Source organism: Hemicordylus capensis, chromosome 4 (assembly GCF_027244095.1).
Source record: "Hemicordylus capensis ecotype Gifberg chromosome 4, rHemCap1.1.pri, whole genome shotgun sequence".
NCBI lineage: Eukaryota > Metazoa > Chordata > Lepidosauria > Squamata > Cordylidae > Hemicordylus > Hemicordylus capensis.
In genome coordinates this window covers 280,069,999-280,086,639 of record NC_069660.1, presented here as the reverse complement: position 1 = coordinate 280,086,639, position 16,641 = coordinate 280,069,999, and the positions used below count along the sequence as shown (strand labels likewise).

The window sequence follows — 16,641 nt, the reverse complement described above, 5'->3', positions numbered from 1 at the left end:
AGGATAACCCTCAAGATTGTGAAAGGCCTGCATCGCATCATTTCTGGTAGAAATATAGCCTGCCTGGTCCTGAAGTCTCAGAGGCAAAGTGCATGTTGTAGTTTGGTTTTGCAACTAGTAACTTTTTGTCCTAGTAGTGTTTGATTTTGTAACTAGTAGCCACAGGGGCCCCTAACTGGGAATGTGGCATTGGGGGGGGGGATTTAATCCTTGCCATGGTTGCAATTCTGATTCCCCACCACCACAGTCAGAATTTCGAAGTTCAGTTTCACCCTTGATGTGGGGGAAAACACGTGTTGCTGGGATGGGCAGCAGGAAGGAGGCCAATAGCTTCCACACTGCTGGTGGGTGGGCTTCCGGCTGCAGCTGGTTGCCCACTGTCGGAAGCAGAATGTGGAAGTGGAGGGTGGATCTTTAGTTTAATCCAACCGTTTTTTTAAAAAAAGTTTTTAAGAGGACGGGTAAAACTGAACTGAGCCCTCCTCCCTGTCCCTTTCCATCCAACAACCACCCCATGATGTCACGGTTATTCTCCACACTTGGGGTGTCTCCCAGTTTTGTGGGGCTTTGCTTTCTCCCGCCTGCTCACTTCGGGGAAAAGCCCTGGAGGGGGGAAGCGTGCTGCTGCCTCATCGCCTTTTCTGAAGGGGAAAGAGCAAAAGAAGAGGAACAATGCCCAGAGAAGGCAGGCTCCGGGAGGGAGCTCGGGAGGGGCGTGGCTCGGCGCGCAGAGACCGGATAAATAGAGAGCCCTCCGCCGAGAACGCCGAGGAGGACTTGCCCGGACGGAGAGTCAGCACCGCGGACAGCGACACCAGCTGCCTTTGAACCCCCCCCGCCTCCCAGCACCACACTCTCCCACGCATCGCCCAGGCGCACGCCATGGCCGCCGAGACTTACCTGCAAGGAGTGGAGATCTCAGCTGCCCAGTTTTTCGAGATCTGGCGTCATTACGACTCTGATGGTGACTACTTTCCCCTTCTTCTAACTTGTCCCAACCTGGAACCAAGCCGGGGGTGGAGGGGATTGGAGGGCTGAGGAGCTGCCTTTAGGGAGGGAAACACAGCCGAGGGAACAGCGCCTTCCTCCTCCTCCTCCTCAGCTTCTCTTCTGCAAGCAGGAAACTTTGCCCTGCACAAGCCAGAACTTTTGCCTGTAATCCGGAACTACGGAAAAACCTTTGCGAAGTTGCAACTGGAAGGGGCTATGGAGCATTATCAGCCCAGGGGCTCTCTGGCAGGCTTGGGAGAACCTGCTTGGGAAGGTTCATGTCCTGCGCGAAGGCGTTTAAAAGTTCAAGCACCTCTAAAGCAAATTCCCTAGAAGTAAACAGAGCGTTGGTTTCTTGGGGAGAGGGATGGAACTGAAGCATATTGAAAAAGCAGCACCCTTGCTTCCCCCCCCCCCAGCCCATCTTCGATAAATGCCATTGACAGCAGGTGAGGGAGAGTGAGGGAAAAGGTCTACCGCTATAACAGCCATGCACTCTCTCTTTGTGTTATTACAGGCAATGGGTACATGGATGGGAAGGAATTGCAGAGTTTTATCCAGGAGCTGCAGCAGGCACGAAAGAAAGCAGGACTGGTAGGTTGATTTCCCCCTGCTTTGTGTCACCTTAATTAACGAAGAAATATCTTGTGAACTCCAGGAACTAGCTGACTTGTATCCCTCTTTGAACACGTAGTGAGATGAACTGAGAATATAGTCTAGCAAATCCAAAAGAAATAGTGACTTTAAAATTGTACTATAGCAAATGATCTTTTGGAGTGATATTAAACCTAGAGTACTGACAGATATGGTCCTTGGTTTTGTTTGCAAATAAATGAAATGCTTGTGTACTTCCACTGATTTTTTCAGCGTGGTTGGTTCTAGGAATATACAAAATTAGCTCAAATGCATTCTTAATATGTGGGCTGAAATACATTTCTGCCCCTTGGTGGCCAATAAACAGATCTGCAGATTAGTTCTAACTAGATATTATACTGGCAGTATACAGTCATGCCAGTATAGTAAAGACAGAGTAATTTCATCATTCCGCCGTTATATGCCCTGAACATTCTATTGCTTATATAATCAAAACTATTTGTCCGATCTGCCTGGCCATCAGCACTCCTTCACTAGGTGATAAGAGACACCTCACCTGCAAATCTGGTGAAGATCCATTAAAAATGGCTTAGACAGAGCAGTTAAAATGTTTATCTTTTGAACAAGGGTTTAATGGGTTGGTGATGTTCTTTCGGACTGAGGAAGTGGTATTTCAGTGATTTTGTAGTCCATTTGCAGTTTCAGCCTTTAGACTGCATGCCAAAAAAAGTGCCTTTTGTATATCCCTCTGGGACCCAATTGATGGTTATTTCACAACTGATCCTTTAAGTTGCATTTGAAGAGACTGAAAAAATGCATCTTTACTGCTAAAAAAGTCTGCACAGTAGGGCTTTTGAAGCTGTGATGCCCACAACATTACCCACAACCAGTATGGCAGTCAGTTCTTTCCCTCTCCGAACCTTGGGAGCACAACCCTTCAGTTTCCTTCTGTGTCCTCTTCTGTCCTCCCTGCACTGCAGCTATACCTCTGAATAGTACTCCTTTGCCTTAGAAAAAGCACTGCTCAGCTCCAGTCCTCAGTTACTCCACTGTCGTCAGTTCCTACAAATCCACATACGTTTCACTGACCACCAGCCCAGGGGTGTAGCTATAATTGAGCAGATGGGTTCAAAGAACCCAGGCCCCCCAGCTGCTGAGGGCCCCCAGCTTCACCCCTCCCTATATTCTTCATTATCTCCCTCACTCCAAGAGGCCACCGGGGAGAGCAGTGAACACAGGCCCCCTCTCCCCTAGCTATGCCCCTGCTCCAGCCCAAACCGGCGTGCTGCTCTGAGCACCCTAGTGTAAGCAGGAGGCAGGGGGAAGGAGGCATGCTCTATTTAGCTAGGCTCTTCTGGGTTCTTCTAGGCTGCAGTGTGTGTGTGTGTGTGTGTGTGTGTGTGTGTGAGAGAGAGAGAGAGAGAGAGAGAGAGAGAGAGAGAGAGAGAGAGAGAATGAATAGCTATGTCACTTGTGAACAACTTTTACACTATTTTGCTGATAACACCATCCTGAAGGACATTAAATCAAGTAGGAGAACACTGAGGTTTATGTGAAATTTCTGGGAAGATCATCTGTAGTTTGGGACATGGTTGTTAAAGCATATGTTATTTTTAATTATCATTGTTGTCTGTGTGTGTTTTTGTAAGAAAAAAAAATGAAGTACAGATTTAAAGTTGAAACAAATTACCTGCTTCTGAGGAACATTGGAAGCTGTCTTATATTGAGTTAGACCATTTGTCCATCTAACTCAGTATTGTCTACACAGATTGGCAGCAGCTTCTTCAAGGTTGCAGGGAGGAGTCTCTTTCAGCCCTATATTGGAAATGCCAGGGAGGGAACTTGGAACCTTAGATGCTCTTCTCAGAGCAGTCCCTATATGTGAGCAGGGCTCACATATAGTCTCCCATTCAAATGCAAACCAGAGCAGACCCTGCTTAGCAAAGGGGACATCATCCTCAAGACCAGCTCTTTTGTTATGTCCTTTTTCACTGCTGAATAATAATGAGGTGGGATCACACTGTCACCATTACTGAATCCACTGATTTAATTTGTGTTTTTTCAGTGGTGTGTGTGTGTGTGTGTGTGATTTTATCTTCGTTGAAGGTTTTATAAAGTTTTTGGTGTTCAGCATCAGGAAGTTTTACCTTGTGGTTTGGGTAAGCTCTTCCCAATAGTGTCTAATCAGATTTTCCATTTTAAAATGCCTGGAAATTCAGTAATCTAAAAATGTTTGGTTTAAGATGAGAGTTAAGATGCTTTACTTTTTCACTAGTGCTTTAAAAGAATGGAAATTGCAAGCTAAGGTGCCCACCTTAACTTCCACACCATGTAGTCTGGTATATGATGATGGCTTTAGAAATGCGGCTCCATGTCTTTCAGTTGGACATTGGGCTGGGGAGGGATGCATCCAGGCAGACATTTAACAGGTGCAGTTTCCCTAATCACTTCCTAGAGATGCCCCTGATGAATTTCTGCCTGATGCCTCTCTGATCAAGGCAAAGCGTGGGTGCATGGAGCCTCATTTCTAAAGCCATCATCATGTACCAGACTGTACAAAGTCTTTACAGCTTATATGGTGTGGAAGTTAAAATGGGCACTTTAACTTGCAATTTCCGTGTGTGTGTGTGTGTGTGTGTGTGTGTGTGTGTGTGTGTGTACAAGTTAAAATGTAAAGCATCTTAACTCTCATCTTAAACCAAAGGTTTTTGGATTACTGAATTAGATATTAGTTGGGTACAGCGACATCAGAACAAAATATGATTATCTTGATTGGAACGGAAGTTTCTTGAAAAACTTAAAATGGTAAGAGATTCAGTAATTGTTAAGCAAAAGGTTTTTTTAATGGAGTAAAACATTTGAAACAAGAAACTGAATATCTTAGTACAAAAACATATTGACTAAAATATGAAAACTATTTCCAATATGACTTGCTGATGAATGAATAGGTTGCTCAAAAACAGAATAAAAACACCTTGACAGGCTAAAAAATATGCCATAAATAAAATGTAAGTTCACTTGGATAATTCCAGTATGAAAAATATTTAGTGTCTCTCAAAATAAGACTACAGTTACTATATATATATTTATATAATATTCATTTCCTATAAGATTATTCCAATTTTAAAAATACATAGAAGCTGTTCTGTAAAACTGATGAGTTAGTTACATAGCTGAAATGTTTAATTCTGTATGCAATTGCATATCCAGTTCCATGCAATCTCTTGAAAACAACCACCCTCTAGCATTATAAAATGTATTTATGAATACTATCAAGGACCAAAAGATGTGTATAAGAGTTTTCTTTATTTTGTACATGAAGAGATAGATGGTCCATATTGTAGATAATTTGCTATAACTCTGTCCTCTGCAGTCCAAAACATTATAAGCACATCCTTTAGGAAAACTAAATTCATCATTTATTTTAAAAAGTCATCCCTGTTAAAACTACACACTGTATTAATAAGTTCTAAGAAGTTTTTTTTTAACCAAAAAACCTTGATCCATTAAAAAGATTCTTCCAATTTTTTCATATTTGAAATTGGTGTCAAACCTACTCCTACTTAAAAATTAGAGCGCTCTCAGTGATACATAAAATCCCTGTAGGCACATTCTTGTGTGCCACCCACAGTATCATTTATGCCTTTTTATAGATTCTGCCTGTACTCCTGCTTGTACTTTGCAAGTACTTAGGTATTCTTCAGTTTTCCATTGACATTGCTTCGGTACAAGGTTGTTTCTAGAATATTCTGAAAACCAAACTCCAGAATTCTCCTTGGATCACCCATAAATGCTTGATTCCTGAAGTCTTTCTGGAGTTTGGATATGTGCTAGCCCACCAGAGATTTCAAATCTAAGCATGTTCTTAGATTTGGAGGCTCATTTCCCAAAGAAGCATTTCACTAGTTCACATATCTTGTCTCACTGAATGTTGTTTCATTAGCTTTGACTTTCTTGTTTGCCAGGACCATATGGGCAAATTCATGGATGTTCTGTGCAGTTTCTGTGGTCATGTTATTATTTGCCTGCTCCAAATCTTTGATTTGCTTCTGGGTTCAGAAAGTTCTGTTCCATTTTCTATAACGGTCATATTCAATAATATTTTACAATTCGGTTTTTAATCTCAGTCACACTATAGAAGTGATAGATACTTTTCCAGATTTCCGGACAGCTTAATTCCTGCCCCCCCACCCTTTTGTCACCTTCTATTATTATAATTTTGTCTTAGTCAAACCTAAGTCTTGTCATGCACTTGCTTAAAGATTAAAGAGAGGAAGGGTCAGGGCCTCCCACACCTTCTAAAATAATATATAGTTCCTGCCCTGTGCCTTCAACACTAGCTTGACATAAATCCAGATTAATGCATTTTAAAAAGCATGTGCAGTTTCACATTAGAGACTGCTATGTCACAATTTTCACATATAAATGTCAAAAGTATCTGAGTGATCCAGGAATGTTTTTGGCTTCTTCCCAACAGCTCACACTTATCTGGGCCTACACAAATATTATGCCAATGCAATTATACATAACCGTCTGCATAAGCTTTTGTATGCATTGTCTTCATAGATTTGGGATCTCACCAATGAGTTAGCAGAACAAGATGGTGTTTATGTCAGGTGCAAATGCCCCCACCACCCACACACACACTCTGCACCAGCAGTCCTTAGAATAAGGACTGCTGAATAAGAGGCATGCTGGAAAATTAAAAAAATGTTATCCTTAATTTGAAATTAATCTTTGGATTGATAACCAAAGATGTAAAGTAAAAGTAAAGTTGTGCCATCGAGTCAGTGTCGACTCCTGGCAACCACAGAGCCATATGGTTTTCTTTGGTAGAATACAGGAGGGGTTTACCGTTGCCAGCTCTTTCCAGTCCAGCATTATACTGCATTTTAAAACTATTGGGAGCAAAATAACATACTCACCATGTCCCATGGATATTGAACTCTCTAACGTCCAGAAGACAATATGGATGCAAAAATAGGAAGCTATTTTCTTGTTTAAGAAGCAATGGACTTGTATTTTGTTCTGCTAAAATATTAGATCATTTGTTTGGTGTGTTTGGAAAACAGAGGATTGGCTAGAGACGTCCTTATGAAACTCTGTAAAAGGTCTTGTGCATTGGTGGTAATATAAAATAATAACAAAACAGAGAAAAATGAATGAACATTATTGTAAAGAAAGGGCACCATATGATCTGTGGACCATCCATGGTCTTTCCCTTGGAAAAGTTTGTTTGTTTATAGTTTGATTTTTATACCACATTTAATAAAATTTGGCCCAGTTCTTCCTCTTTGTATTAAATTAAAAATACTAAATATAATAGATGAGGATATTTAATGAACTTTGAAAATCTGTATGGTTATTCTTTCAAATCCCAAATTCAACCAACAGGCAAATTCTGAAAATGCATGCTACTGAACGTTTTGTGCATAATCTTGCTAAGTATGCCAGGAACCATTAGGAACATTGGAAGCTGCCTTATACTGAGTCAGACCATTGGTCCATCTAACTCAGTATTGTCTACACAGACTGGCAGCGTCTTCTCCAAGGTTGCAGGCAGGACTCTCTATCAGCTGTATCTTGGAGATGCCCGGGAGGGAACTTGGAACCTTCTGCATGCAAGCATGCAGATACTCTTCTCCATCCCCTAAGGGGGATTTCTTACAGTGCTCATATGTAGTCTCCCATTCAAATACAAACTAGGGTGGGCCCTGCTTAGCAAAGAGGACAATTCATGCTTGCTACCACAAGATCAGATCTCCACCCACTGACTGCAAGAGAAGATTTGTTTCTGGGCTTTCAGTTGTGCCTTGCCCTTGACTACCACATGCTCTGTCTAAAATGAAGTGTGAACACAACTGCTCAATAACAATTGATGCTTAACCATTCATTAGCTGCACCTAAACTGCAGATTCATCTTAATCATGCCACACTTGAGTCCTATAAAATCCAGATGCCTGTATTCAATTTCTGGTCCCCCTAGATCATACAAAAGATCACAACAGCCCCCATCTTCCACCTTCTTGTGCTTCCTTGACTTTCAGTTGAATGTGTGCTGAAATAGCTGCCTTCCACGGTTGTGCTAATTTTATACTCATCAGTAACCACTTTTTTTCATTTCAATAAAGCTATTCACACAACTGAGAGGCGGGGAGGGTGGGTGGGAGGGGGGAGGGGAAGGCTGCACGAAACATATCTTCTCCCAGACGATCCTGCGAAGTTGGTAGGAGCGTGCAGACCTTCAGAGGCCACCCCAGCCTCCATGTATCCCATAGTGCACCATGCTATGAGCACGATGCATTGGGGGATACCTCCGTGAGATGGGCGCTCTAGGCACCCATCTCTGTGTGCGCTCGGGCTGCATACACACAATCTGTCACCAGGGTTAAGAGCATGCTCACACCCTTAACCTCGGCTAAAGGTTGGGCTCCAAAGTGGGGTTAGACGGCTGGGCAGTAAGCCAGGATCCACACAAGCAGCCTAACCCAGGCTGATCTGCCCTAACCTGGTTTAGGCTGCTCGTGTGAACAGCCTTAGTATATTTGAGACCAATGTATTATTGAATTGCCCAACACATTTAAACTGTGGTTCTTCATTTGGAGTAACTGTTTTGTATTTCTGGTTGAAAATTTAAAAGTTGCACTGGCATCATTGTGGTGCAAAAAGTCTAGCAGCCTGATTCCATGCATATTTCCTTGGAAACAAGTGCCACTGAGTTCAGTGGGACTTGTTCCCGGGTAAGTGTTCACAGAATTGCAGTTGTAAGGTTGCAGTCCTATGCACGATTTCATGTTATCCTTGAAGTATCACTGTAGGACCTGCTTCGGAGTAAACAAGCACGGGGTCAGGCTGCATGTGTAATGACACCAAAATGGTACCAAGATGTGTGATGCATTTTCTTTTGAACATCATAAGCTGGAGCTTTTCATGCTGCAGGGACAGAGCTGGGAGGAAAGGGAGGGTTCTTTGATTAAGGAGACCTCCTCTTGAATATAATTTGTAGTGATATTGAGAGATATGCATATATTATAGTGGATGTCCAAAATTCAGTGTACCAGGAATTCATTCAGCCATGTGAATGTTGAGAACCCCAGGCAAATTTCATGAATGTTCAAAGACTCAGAAGTACACCAGTGAATGCTCGCAGTTACCTAAATGTCCACATTCACTGTTTTATGTCTGAAAATGGTAGAAATCATCTGTTTTGGAACATTCATGAAATTCACTGAAGATTGTCAGTATTGATATGTGTACATCAACATTCATTTTGGACATTTGTTGTACCTGATACAGTGAAAACATACTTTTTCAGGGTTTTTAATGAACAAATTAGAGAGGGTTTATTTTGGCGACACAGACTCGTGTTAATATTGTTGATTAACAAACAGAAATATAATGAGCAAGACATTTTGGCTTCCGCCTTCTTCAGTTAACGAACATCAGAGCAACTGAAGAAGGCAGAAGCCGAAATATCTCGCACATTATATTTTTGTTTTTTAACAATAAATGTATACGATTCCTTTTGGTTAACAGCATCCTTCTGGGATCCACAAAATATTTCTATAGAGTTCTGTTTGCCGCTGTAAACCCCACCACCACCAGTGCTTTGCCAGATTTTTGCAAGGCTTTATTTTTGAAGTTGCCATTTTGAGATGGGTGAAAGGGTTCATGAAAAACCTCTACCTTATGCCTTCCACTCTTTTTGCACGTTATTTTTTCATCGATCTGTAGTCATTTTCCTCTAATGTGCTACAACTTTGGCACTATTTTTTAAAAACTTGAGATGGGTTTTTCCCCCTGAATGAACCCAATCTGGGACCTTGTAGTAAACATGATGACAACATGGGACTATGAAACCAATCAAATTTAGCTACATGAGAAGAACACTGATAGCAAACAGAAGCCTCCCATTGCCCTCACACTGAATGAAAGGGCAAGAGAAATGTGTCCCCATTGCCCAGGCAGCTAGGCTGAAACTCCCAGTTCTGCCATGCTATGCTGGTGACTGTATTGCTTGCCAATGCTGCATAGCTGGACTTTTGCCCTGATCCAGCTCGAATCATGCTTGGGACAGAATATGGATGGGAATGCATGTTTGGATGTGGAAGTCACCCATTTTTACTGCATCACTTTTAATGGGGTCTTCCTTCCAGTGTGTAGGCAAATATGCATTCCAGCTATTCGAATATGTACAGCTGAACTGGCCTGGTTTACTCAACAGCAGGGATTCACGCCTTGTAAACATTTTCACATCCTCTTATTTGTTTGTTGGATTTATATCCTGCTTTTTGGTCATCCTCAACTGCAGAATGAGTTCCTAATTAATTTCTCACTTAAAATAATATTAGGGCACTGCCATCAGCTGACAGCTTTTAAAACTGCAGTATTAACTACTGCCCAGGAGCCAAAGCAGGGAATCTGTTCCCTCTTTGCAAAATGTCACCCCAAAATGAGTATGCTTTAATTGTACACATGATGGAGTAAAAACACACAAGTGAATTATTTTGGCATTCCTGGCTGATTAAACAAGGGAACAATAGATCTGCTTTTATCTTTCATAAAACCCAAAAGATTTATGGTTTTAAATTTTTAATGTTGGTTTTAAATGATTTTAATGCTAGTGATTTGAATTGTTTAATTGCTTTAGTTTTGATTTGAATTGTTAATTGATTTTGTTTTTATTTTGATGTAAACCACCCTGAGCCATTTTTGGAAGGGCAGTATAAATAAATAAATAAATAAATAAATAAGTTAAAACAGAACCCGAAAGGAGAATGTCTTCATTTCATAGACTATTTTCTCAGCATTTCATACTCTTATGGGACATTTCATTAGATTCAGGATATGAAGGGATGTGACAGATCTAGTAGAATGAGTTCCTAACTAATTTCTCTCTTTAAAAAACATTAAGGCACAACCTGTCAGGAAGTTCTCCTGAGCAACCATTTCTTCCAGGGAAGCAGGAGAATTTCCTGCAATGGATTGTGCCCTTAGCTATGTTTCCATTAAATAATAATCACTGTATTGTACATTTGTAGGACCTAACCCCAGAAATGAAAACATTTGTTGACCAGTTTTCGAAGAGTTCTGATGGAAAAATAGGAATAGTAGAGGTAAGATACCTTCTTTATTTAATCCGCTTTTACTTGTTGAGCATACCTCTGGATGATACCATTTCTTCTGTAAATGTTTATATTGATTTGGTTTTGATGTCACACCCCCTGCCCCCCTCCCCCACTTTTCTTGCCTTATGATCGTGATCTTGTTTTAATTCTGAAGTTAACTATGGGTTCTTTCAGACATCAGTAAATAGCATTTTTGAAAGAGCTTGTAAGTTGAAGGTGATAACTTATTCGGTATCCATACACTCATGCAGATTCCCATAGTCTTTTCAAGTCACATGGTTAAGACCTCATGCAATTTCCACACCTGCCAGCCAGCTCTTGATTTTGGTGATTAACCCATCACTTTTCAACACTACTTTTCTGATAAATAGAGAAATGGATGGTTAATCATAGAAAGCAAGAGCTGTCTCACAGATTCTGCTACAGAAATTGCATGTGGTCCCTTCTGGCTAGGTGACCTGTGTGAGAGATTGTGCTGAAAAAGGGAGCTTGCAAGAGTGTGTGGAATTGGATGCTGAATAAGCTCCCCTCTTCAACTCACCTGCAAGCTTTTTTCAAAGCACTATGGCCCCGTTCAGACATAATGCCAAACCAGAGGTCATTTTTAAAAAAAAAATTGGCTGCCACGCATGCGCAAATGGCCTCTGCGAGGCCCTGGGCCATGCCAGGCCTCACAGAGGCCATTTGCACATGCGCGGTGGTGGAGCAAATGGCCGCCGCACCAACTTACAGAGGCCCGAACGGGCTGAAAAAGGGGGTGGAATGAGCCATGGCAGTGATGACCGAGGCCGGCAGGGGGAGGGGGAACCTTTGTGGACTCCCCGCCCCCGAAGGCCTAGAGGAAGCCCCCCAAAGGGGCTAAAGGTAAAAAAAAATTTCCAAAAAAACCACCCCCCACTTCACGAACCCCCCTCCCCGGACTGAACCAGGGGGGTTCTAAGGGGTGCTGGTCCGAACTGGTCCAGTCAGGTTCAAGTCCCATCTGGATTCGAACCAAAGCAGGCCAGCCGGTTCCGTGCACATCCCTAAACCTGGGTTTTGTTCGCAAACTCCTTCTGCCACCATAGAGATGTCAGCTTGGAGCAGCCCATAAATGCATCAGTTCTAAGATCGCTGTATTCCTCACTGGCCGCCTCTCGGAACTGATGCCCCACCCTTTGCTGTCTCCTTGCTCCTCCCGCCATTGCTTGGCAACAGGTATGCCGCATCCCTGCAGTTCCTGTATTTAAAGGGATGGAATGGCATTGGGGCAAGCAAGCTTTAAAGAGAAGGAGAATAGACAAACATGCAAGGAGCCCTTTCATTGACCTTACACCCAATCTAGCCCCATTCCTGGGAGTCTCAGATGTTATCAATGGAGTGTAGTTTCTTTGGTCTTAATGTACACAAAGGTGAAGGACGTGGGCAAACACTGCCGAAAAAGCATGATAGAGCTGATCATGCCCCCTCTAACATTGCAGCCAATGGTTGCACTTTCACTAGCATGCTGACACCTTGCTCACAGTCTGGCGGCACGAGCAGAACAGAGCTTGCTGGGGGAAAGCCTGGCCAGACTAGGAAGAGGGAGGGTTCCTCTGCTCAGAAGCCAGAGATTGCCAAACTCCAATTAGTCAATCATCTGCGGCATGATTCCCGGCTTCACAGATTAATCACAGCTTCGTCTACTCGAGGTTTCACGCTATGTCCAAATGGGGCCTATATATTACTGTCCCATGAGACAACAATCTGCTTCCTGATCTTGAGTCTGTTTTCTTTAAAATATGACAACTACAAACGTCCTGCAGATATCCACTTCAGATTTCCTGCATCTAAAATCAATGAACATAATCCAGATGTGTGAGCAGGTAGCTCTACATATTTAATCGTGTGAATCTATTTGCCCTTCATGCAAGTTGGCCATGTCAACATTGCTGGTCACCAGTTGAGAAAAGGCAAAGTATAATGGATTCAGTTTCCTTTAGCCCTGAATAAGTAGTTGGTACCAACAGAGTTAGCGTTACTAGGCTTCTTGATTGGGATGACATTCACAGTTTCTGGTTAGGGATGTGCATGGAACTGGTTGGCCCAGTTCGGTTCAAGACTGGACTTGAGTCCAACCGGGCCTGTTTGGTCTGACACCCCCTCGAAACCACCACCCCCGGCTTGATTCAGTCTGGGGGTTGGGGTTCGCAGACCTTTTTTTGTACAAAATATTTTTTAAACCTTTCTCCCCTTGGGGGAGTTCCTAGAGGAGGCGGGGGAGGGGTCCACAGATGTTTCCCCTTCCCCCACTGGCTCTCCTTATGGCCCCCTCCGGCCGGTTCGGCTGGCTCTTTGGCCAGTTTTTGGCCTTCTCTGCTTGGTGCGGCGGCCATTTTGGAGGCTGCGTGATTGGCCTCTGCATGGCCTCTGCACTGGCCCATGTAGAGGCCAATCACACAGGGTGTGGCCTCCAAAATGGCCACTGCGCTGAGCAGAGAAGGCTGGAAACCAGCCAAAGAGCTGGCTGAACCGGCCGGAGCGGGGCATAAGGAGAGCCGGCAGGGGAAGGGGGAACCTCTGCAGACCCGCCCACCACCACCTCCAGGAACTTCCCCAAAGGGGGATAAGGTTTAAAAAAAGGTCTGCAAACCACCACCACCCCGGACATTTGTAGGGTGTTTGGTCTGGGGTCGAACCGAACCACACCGTTCGGTCCAACCCTGAACCATCGAACCAAACCAGTTTGACGTTGAACGGGCTCGATGTCGAGCTGGTTTGCACATCCCTATTTCTGGTCAGTGGTGGCAACCACATGTGTATCTCCAGAAGCTGGGTGAAGCTAAGTATGTTGTCCATATAGCACATGGATCAACGCGGAAACTTGTTTCAGCATATGCATTGCCTTAGCAAGATCAGGGGGTGTATCTTTTCAAGAAATTCAAATGGCTGGAAATGTACTAGCATATTGACAGCTCATGCAGTGCAGTGGCTAAGAGACTGTACTATAAATCAAGACTCCTCCAGTTCAAATCCCACTTCTGCTATGAACTCACTAGGTAGCCTTAGGCAAGCTCTTCCCTCCCAGTCTCGGGTGCAATACGGGATAGTGTTACTTACCTTACGGGGTTGTTTTAAGGAAAACAGCAAGAGAATACATGTGAAGTGCTCTACAATTTTGAGAGCACTATATAAATGCTAAGCCTTATTTCTTGACCAGAGATTTTCTGAAACTGATTTTGAATGGAAAACCCATTAGTGCTTGATCCTTGGTGAAAATGCAAGATCTTGTTGCTTCAACTTGCTTTTAAGCAGACCGCGACCTTGCTTTTATGCCTGTTTTTAAGCAGACCCCAGCCCCAAGCCATGTGGGGCTTTAAAGGTCAAAACCAGTGCTTTGAATCGAGACGGGAAGCAAACTGGCTGCCAGTGAAGCTGCCAAAGGAAATGGATAAGGATAAGAAATTAGGGTTCTATTTTTGCTGCTATGACTTGTTTGCAGCTGATCAAATCACACAAGATGTGATCCTGAACACAGCAGTTGTTTCATCTGAAGTGCTGAAGGGTTTCAGTATCCATTGTTGTCAGTAAGTAGCGGTGATGAGTCCCAAATATCTGATTGCTGACATAAGCTAAATATTAGGATCACAAATCAGTAGGACTTGAGATGTGGACTGCAATCTTTTATACTCATATTAGGAAGGGGAATATGTCCACTGAACTCACTTCAGCTTATAGCCTTACATGCATAAGATTACGTTGAACACTGTAGCCGGGCATAAAATTTTGAACAGGATCCCACTGTTGAAGACCTATTCAAGTACTATACACATATAAACTCATCCTTGACAAAGGTAACTGGAGAGAGGATCAAGGACACAGAGGGAGCTGTTCCCTCACACCACCATGCTTCTTACCCTGGAGGTGGTGGTGTGCTCTTCCACAAGGCGTTGGTGGTGGTGGGGATCTGATTCCCCTGCAGCCCCAGTCAGCATCGGCACAGAAGTTGCCAATGTGCATGCCGTGCGCATGCGCATCGGCCACTTCTGTGCAGGTGCTGACCAGGGCTATGGGGAGGCATGCTGCAGGGAGGCTTTTTGTGAGAGCGCCGGCAGGGGGAAGGTGGCTGGGTGGGGGCTGGAAGCTAGGCAGCTCCTCCCCTGCCCCATAAAGAAACCCCTCCACTCTCACGGGAGTGCACGTAACCGGTTCCATACACATCCCTACCAAGGCTGCACAGATGCCTTCATTCCCAGATGCCTTGGGGTCAGAACCCAAAGCAGCTGGGAAGCAGCAGTGGGCTGCAGGAGTGCCCTCCACCACTGGGGATTGGGGGGAAGCTGGTAGGAGTGTGGCAGGCAGCGGCAAGAGTGTGGCAAAGTGCAGCACCAGTAGGGGTGGCTGGCAAGTCAGGGGAGGTGAGTGAGGCGGCCCTGGAGGCAGGCACATGTTCTTCGCACACATCCAATCAATTCTGATGCCACCCCAGAGAGGAACACAATGGAAGATGGAAATAAAAAGCCCTATAGTATAAACCCCTCTTCTTCCAAGTCCTTTGCCTCCCTTCCAAAGTGGATATACTTTAATGTTAGGAATGGCTACACACAACTATATTCTGATTTATAAGCTGTGCAGTGATGTATTCAATTATGTAACCAAGGTAGTAGTCCTTGCACACTTACTTAAGAGTAAATTCCACTGAACTTGGGTCGAATGATTGCAAAGCCATCAGTGAAACTTTCTTTTAGTGCTTCATCAGCTCACAGAAGGTAAGGATAATGTGAATCAGATTTCAAATTTTACAGTCATTGGCTGACATCCAGACTAAGGTTGCACATACTAAAAAGATTTTGTGCAGCACTGGAGGAGGGGCCATTTTGTTTAATCCCCCTTCCTTCTGCAGTCTTCTCTTGCTCCCAAAATATGTCCATGAGAGTTCTGCAACCCTCAGGGACATATTTTTGAGAGGCCGAGGGAAGGGAAGATCAACAAAAATCACCCCTCCCATGTTGCATGTGGAAAATGTTTTTTGGTCTGTGCAATGTTCATGCCATTATCATCTTAGCTCAAAATACCTGATGCTTTTAAAGGCATTTCAACTTGTTTATATGTTGTTTTACAGTATTTTAAAAGGAGCATCTATGAAGCCCTTTCTTTTCAGCCCCCGCCACCACTATTTCTTGGAAACAAAATAAAAAATAGCAGCTTAGAAGATATTCAAAATATAACTGGTCTTGTGGGAGGACCTTTTGAAATAATTAAAGTGGCAACCTGAATAGCTTAATAAAATGCATTTGCAGCACAACTGCTTAAGTTCAGGGAGATTTTAAGAGCATCTTCAGCAGTGCACATTAGGATGGTACGTTCCTGAACTTTTTATCCATTGCTCTCAGGCTAATTTGTAGAGCTTGTCAAGCCACTTGTTCTTCTAAAAGGCTTCCTTCCCTGCACTCCAGCCTATTTGTTCAAGTCACTGGATCCACTGAAATGGAGCTTCAAAAGCCTTTCCTTTTAACATTTCCAGGCTGCAATTATTTCATGTTCCAATGATGTAAGTGCCTTTCTACTGGGGAGAGGGAGATGTTGTAAATCCTCTTTTTTCCTTTCCTCCTCCTCCTCTTTTTTTTTTTTTTTTGCCTTCCCATTTTATATATATTATTTTTAAAAGCACACATCTGTTTAAACGTGCTGATCAGGAAGGCATAATTTAGAAATCCACATGGGAAGAGAAAAATCATATAGATATAGAAAGGAGCGCATTATTCTCTGGAAACAGCTTAACTCTCTCCTATCACTGTAGCTTCTGCTCTAAGCCTGTACAATGTGTGACTATCCAAGCTATATGCAGCTACCCAGCCATGCATTGTGTCTGCCTGGTGCACAACAATCCTGTTCTTGCAGCCCCAGGCAGGCAGCAAATCTGTGAGGTTTATTGAGGTCATCGTGCTAAGTGGGGCTGGCAGGCTGTGTA

At 43.5% G+C, this 16,641-nt stretch overlaps 1 protein-coding gene across 1 annotated transcript in view; it reads left to right on the top strand.

Moving 5' to 3' along the window:
* The first annotated feature begins 590 nt into the window (after positions 1-590).
* The window catches only part of CALB1 (calbindin 1), a 42,040-nt gene continuing 25,989 nt past the window's right edge, over positions 591-16,641 (top strand). Inside the window, exons 1-3 of the mRNA XM_053250732.1 lie at positions 591-964; positions 1,508-1,584; positions 10,626-10,700. Coding sequence (XP_053106707.1) covers positions 883-964; positions 1,508-1,584; positions 10,626-10,700 — 234 coding nt within the window. The 5' untranslated portion in view covers positions 591-882. The remainder of the gene's footprint in view (positions 965-1,507; positions 1,585-10,625; positions 10,701-16,641) is intronic.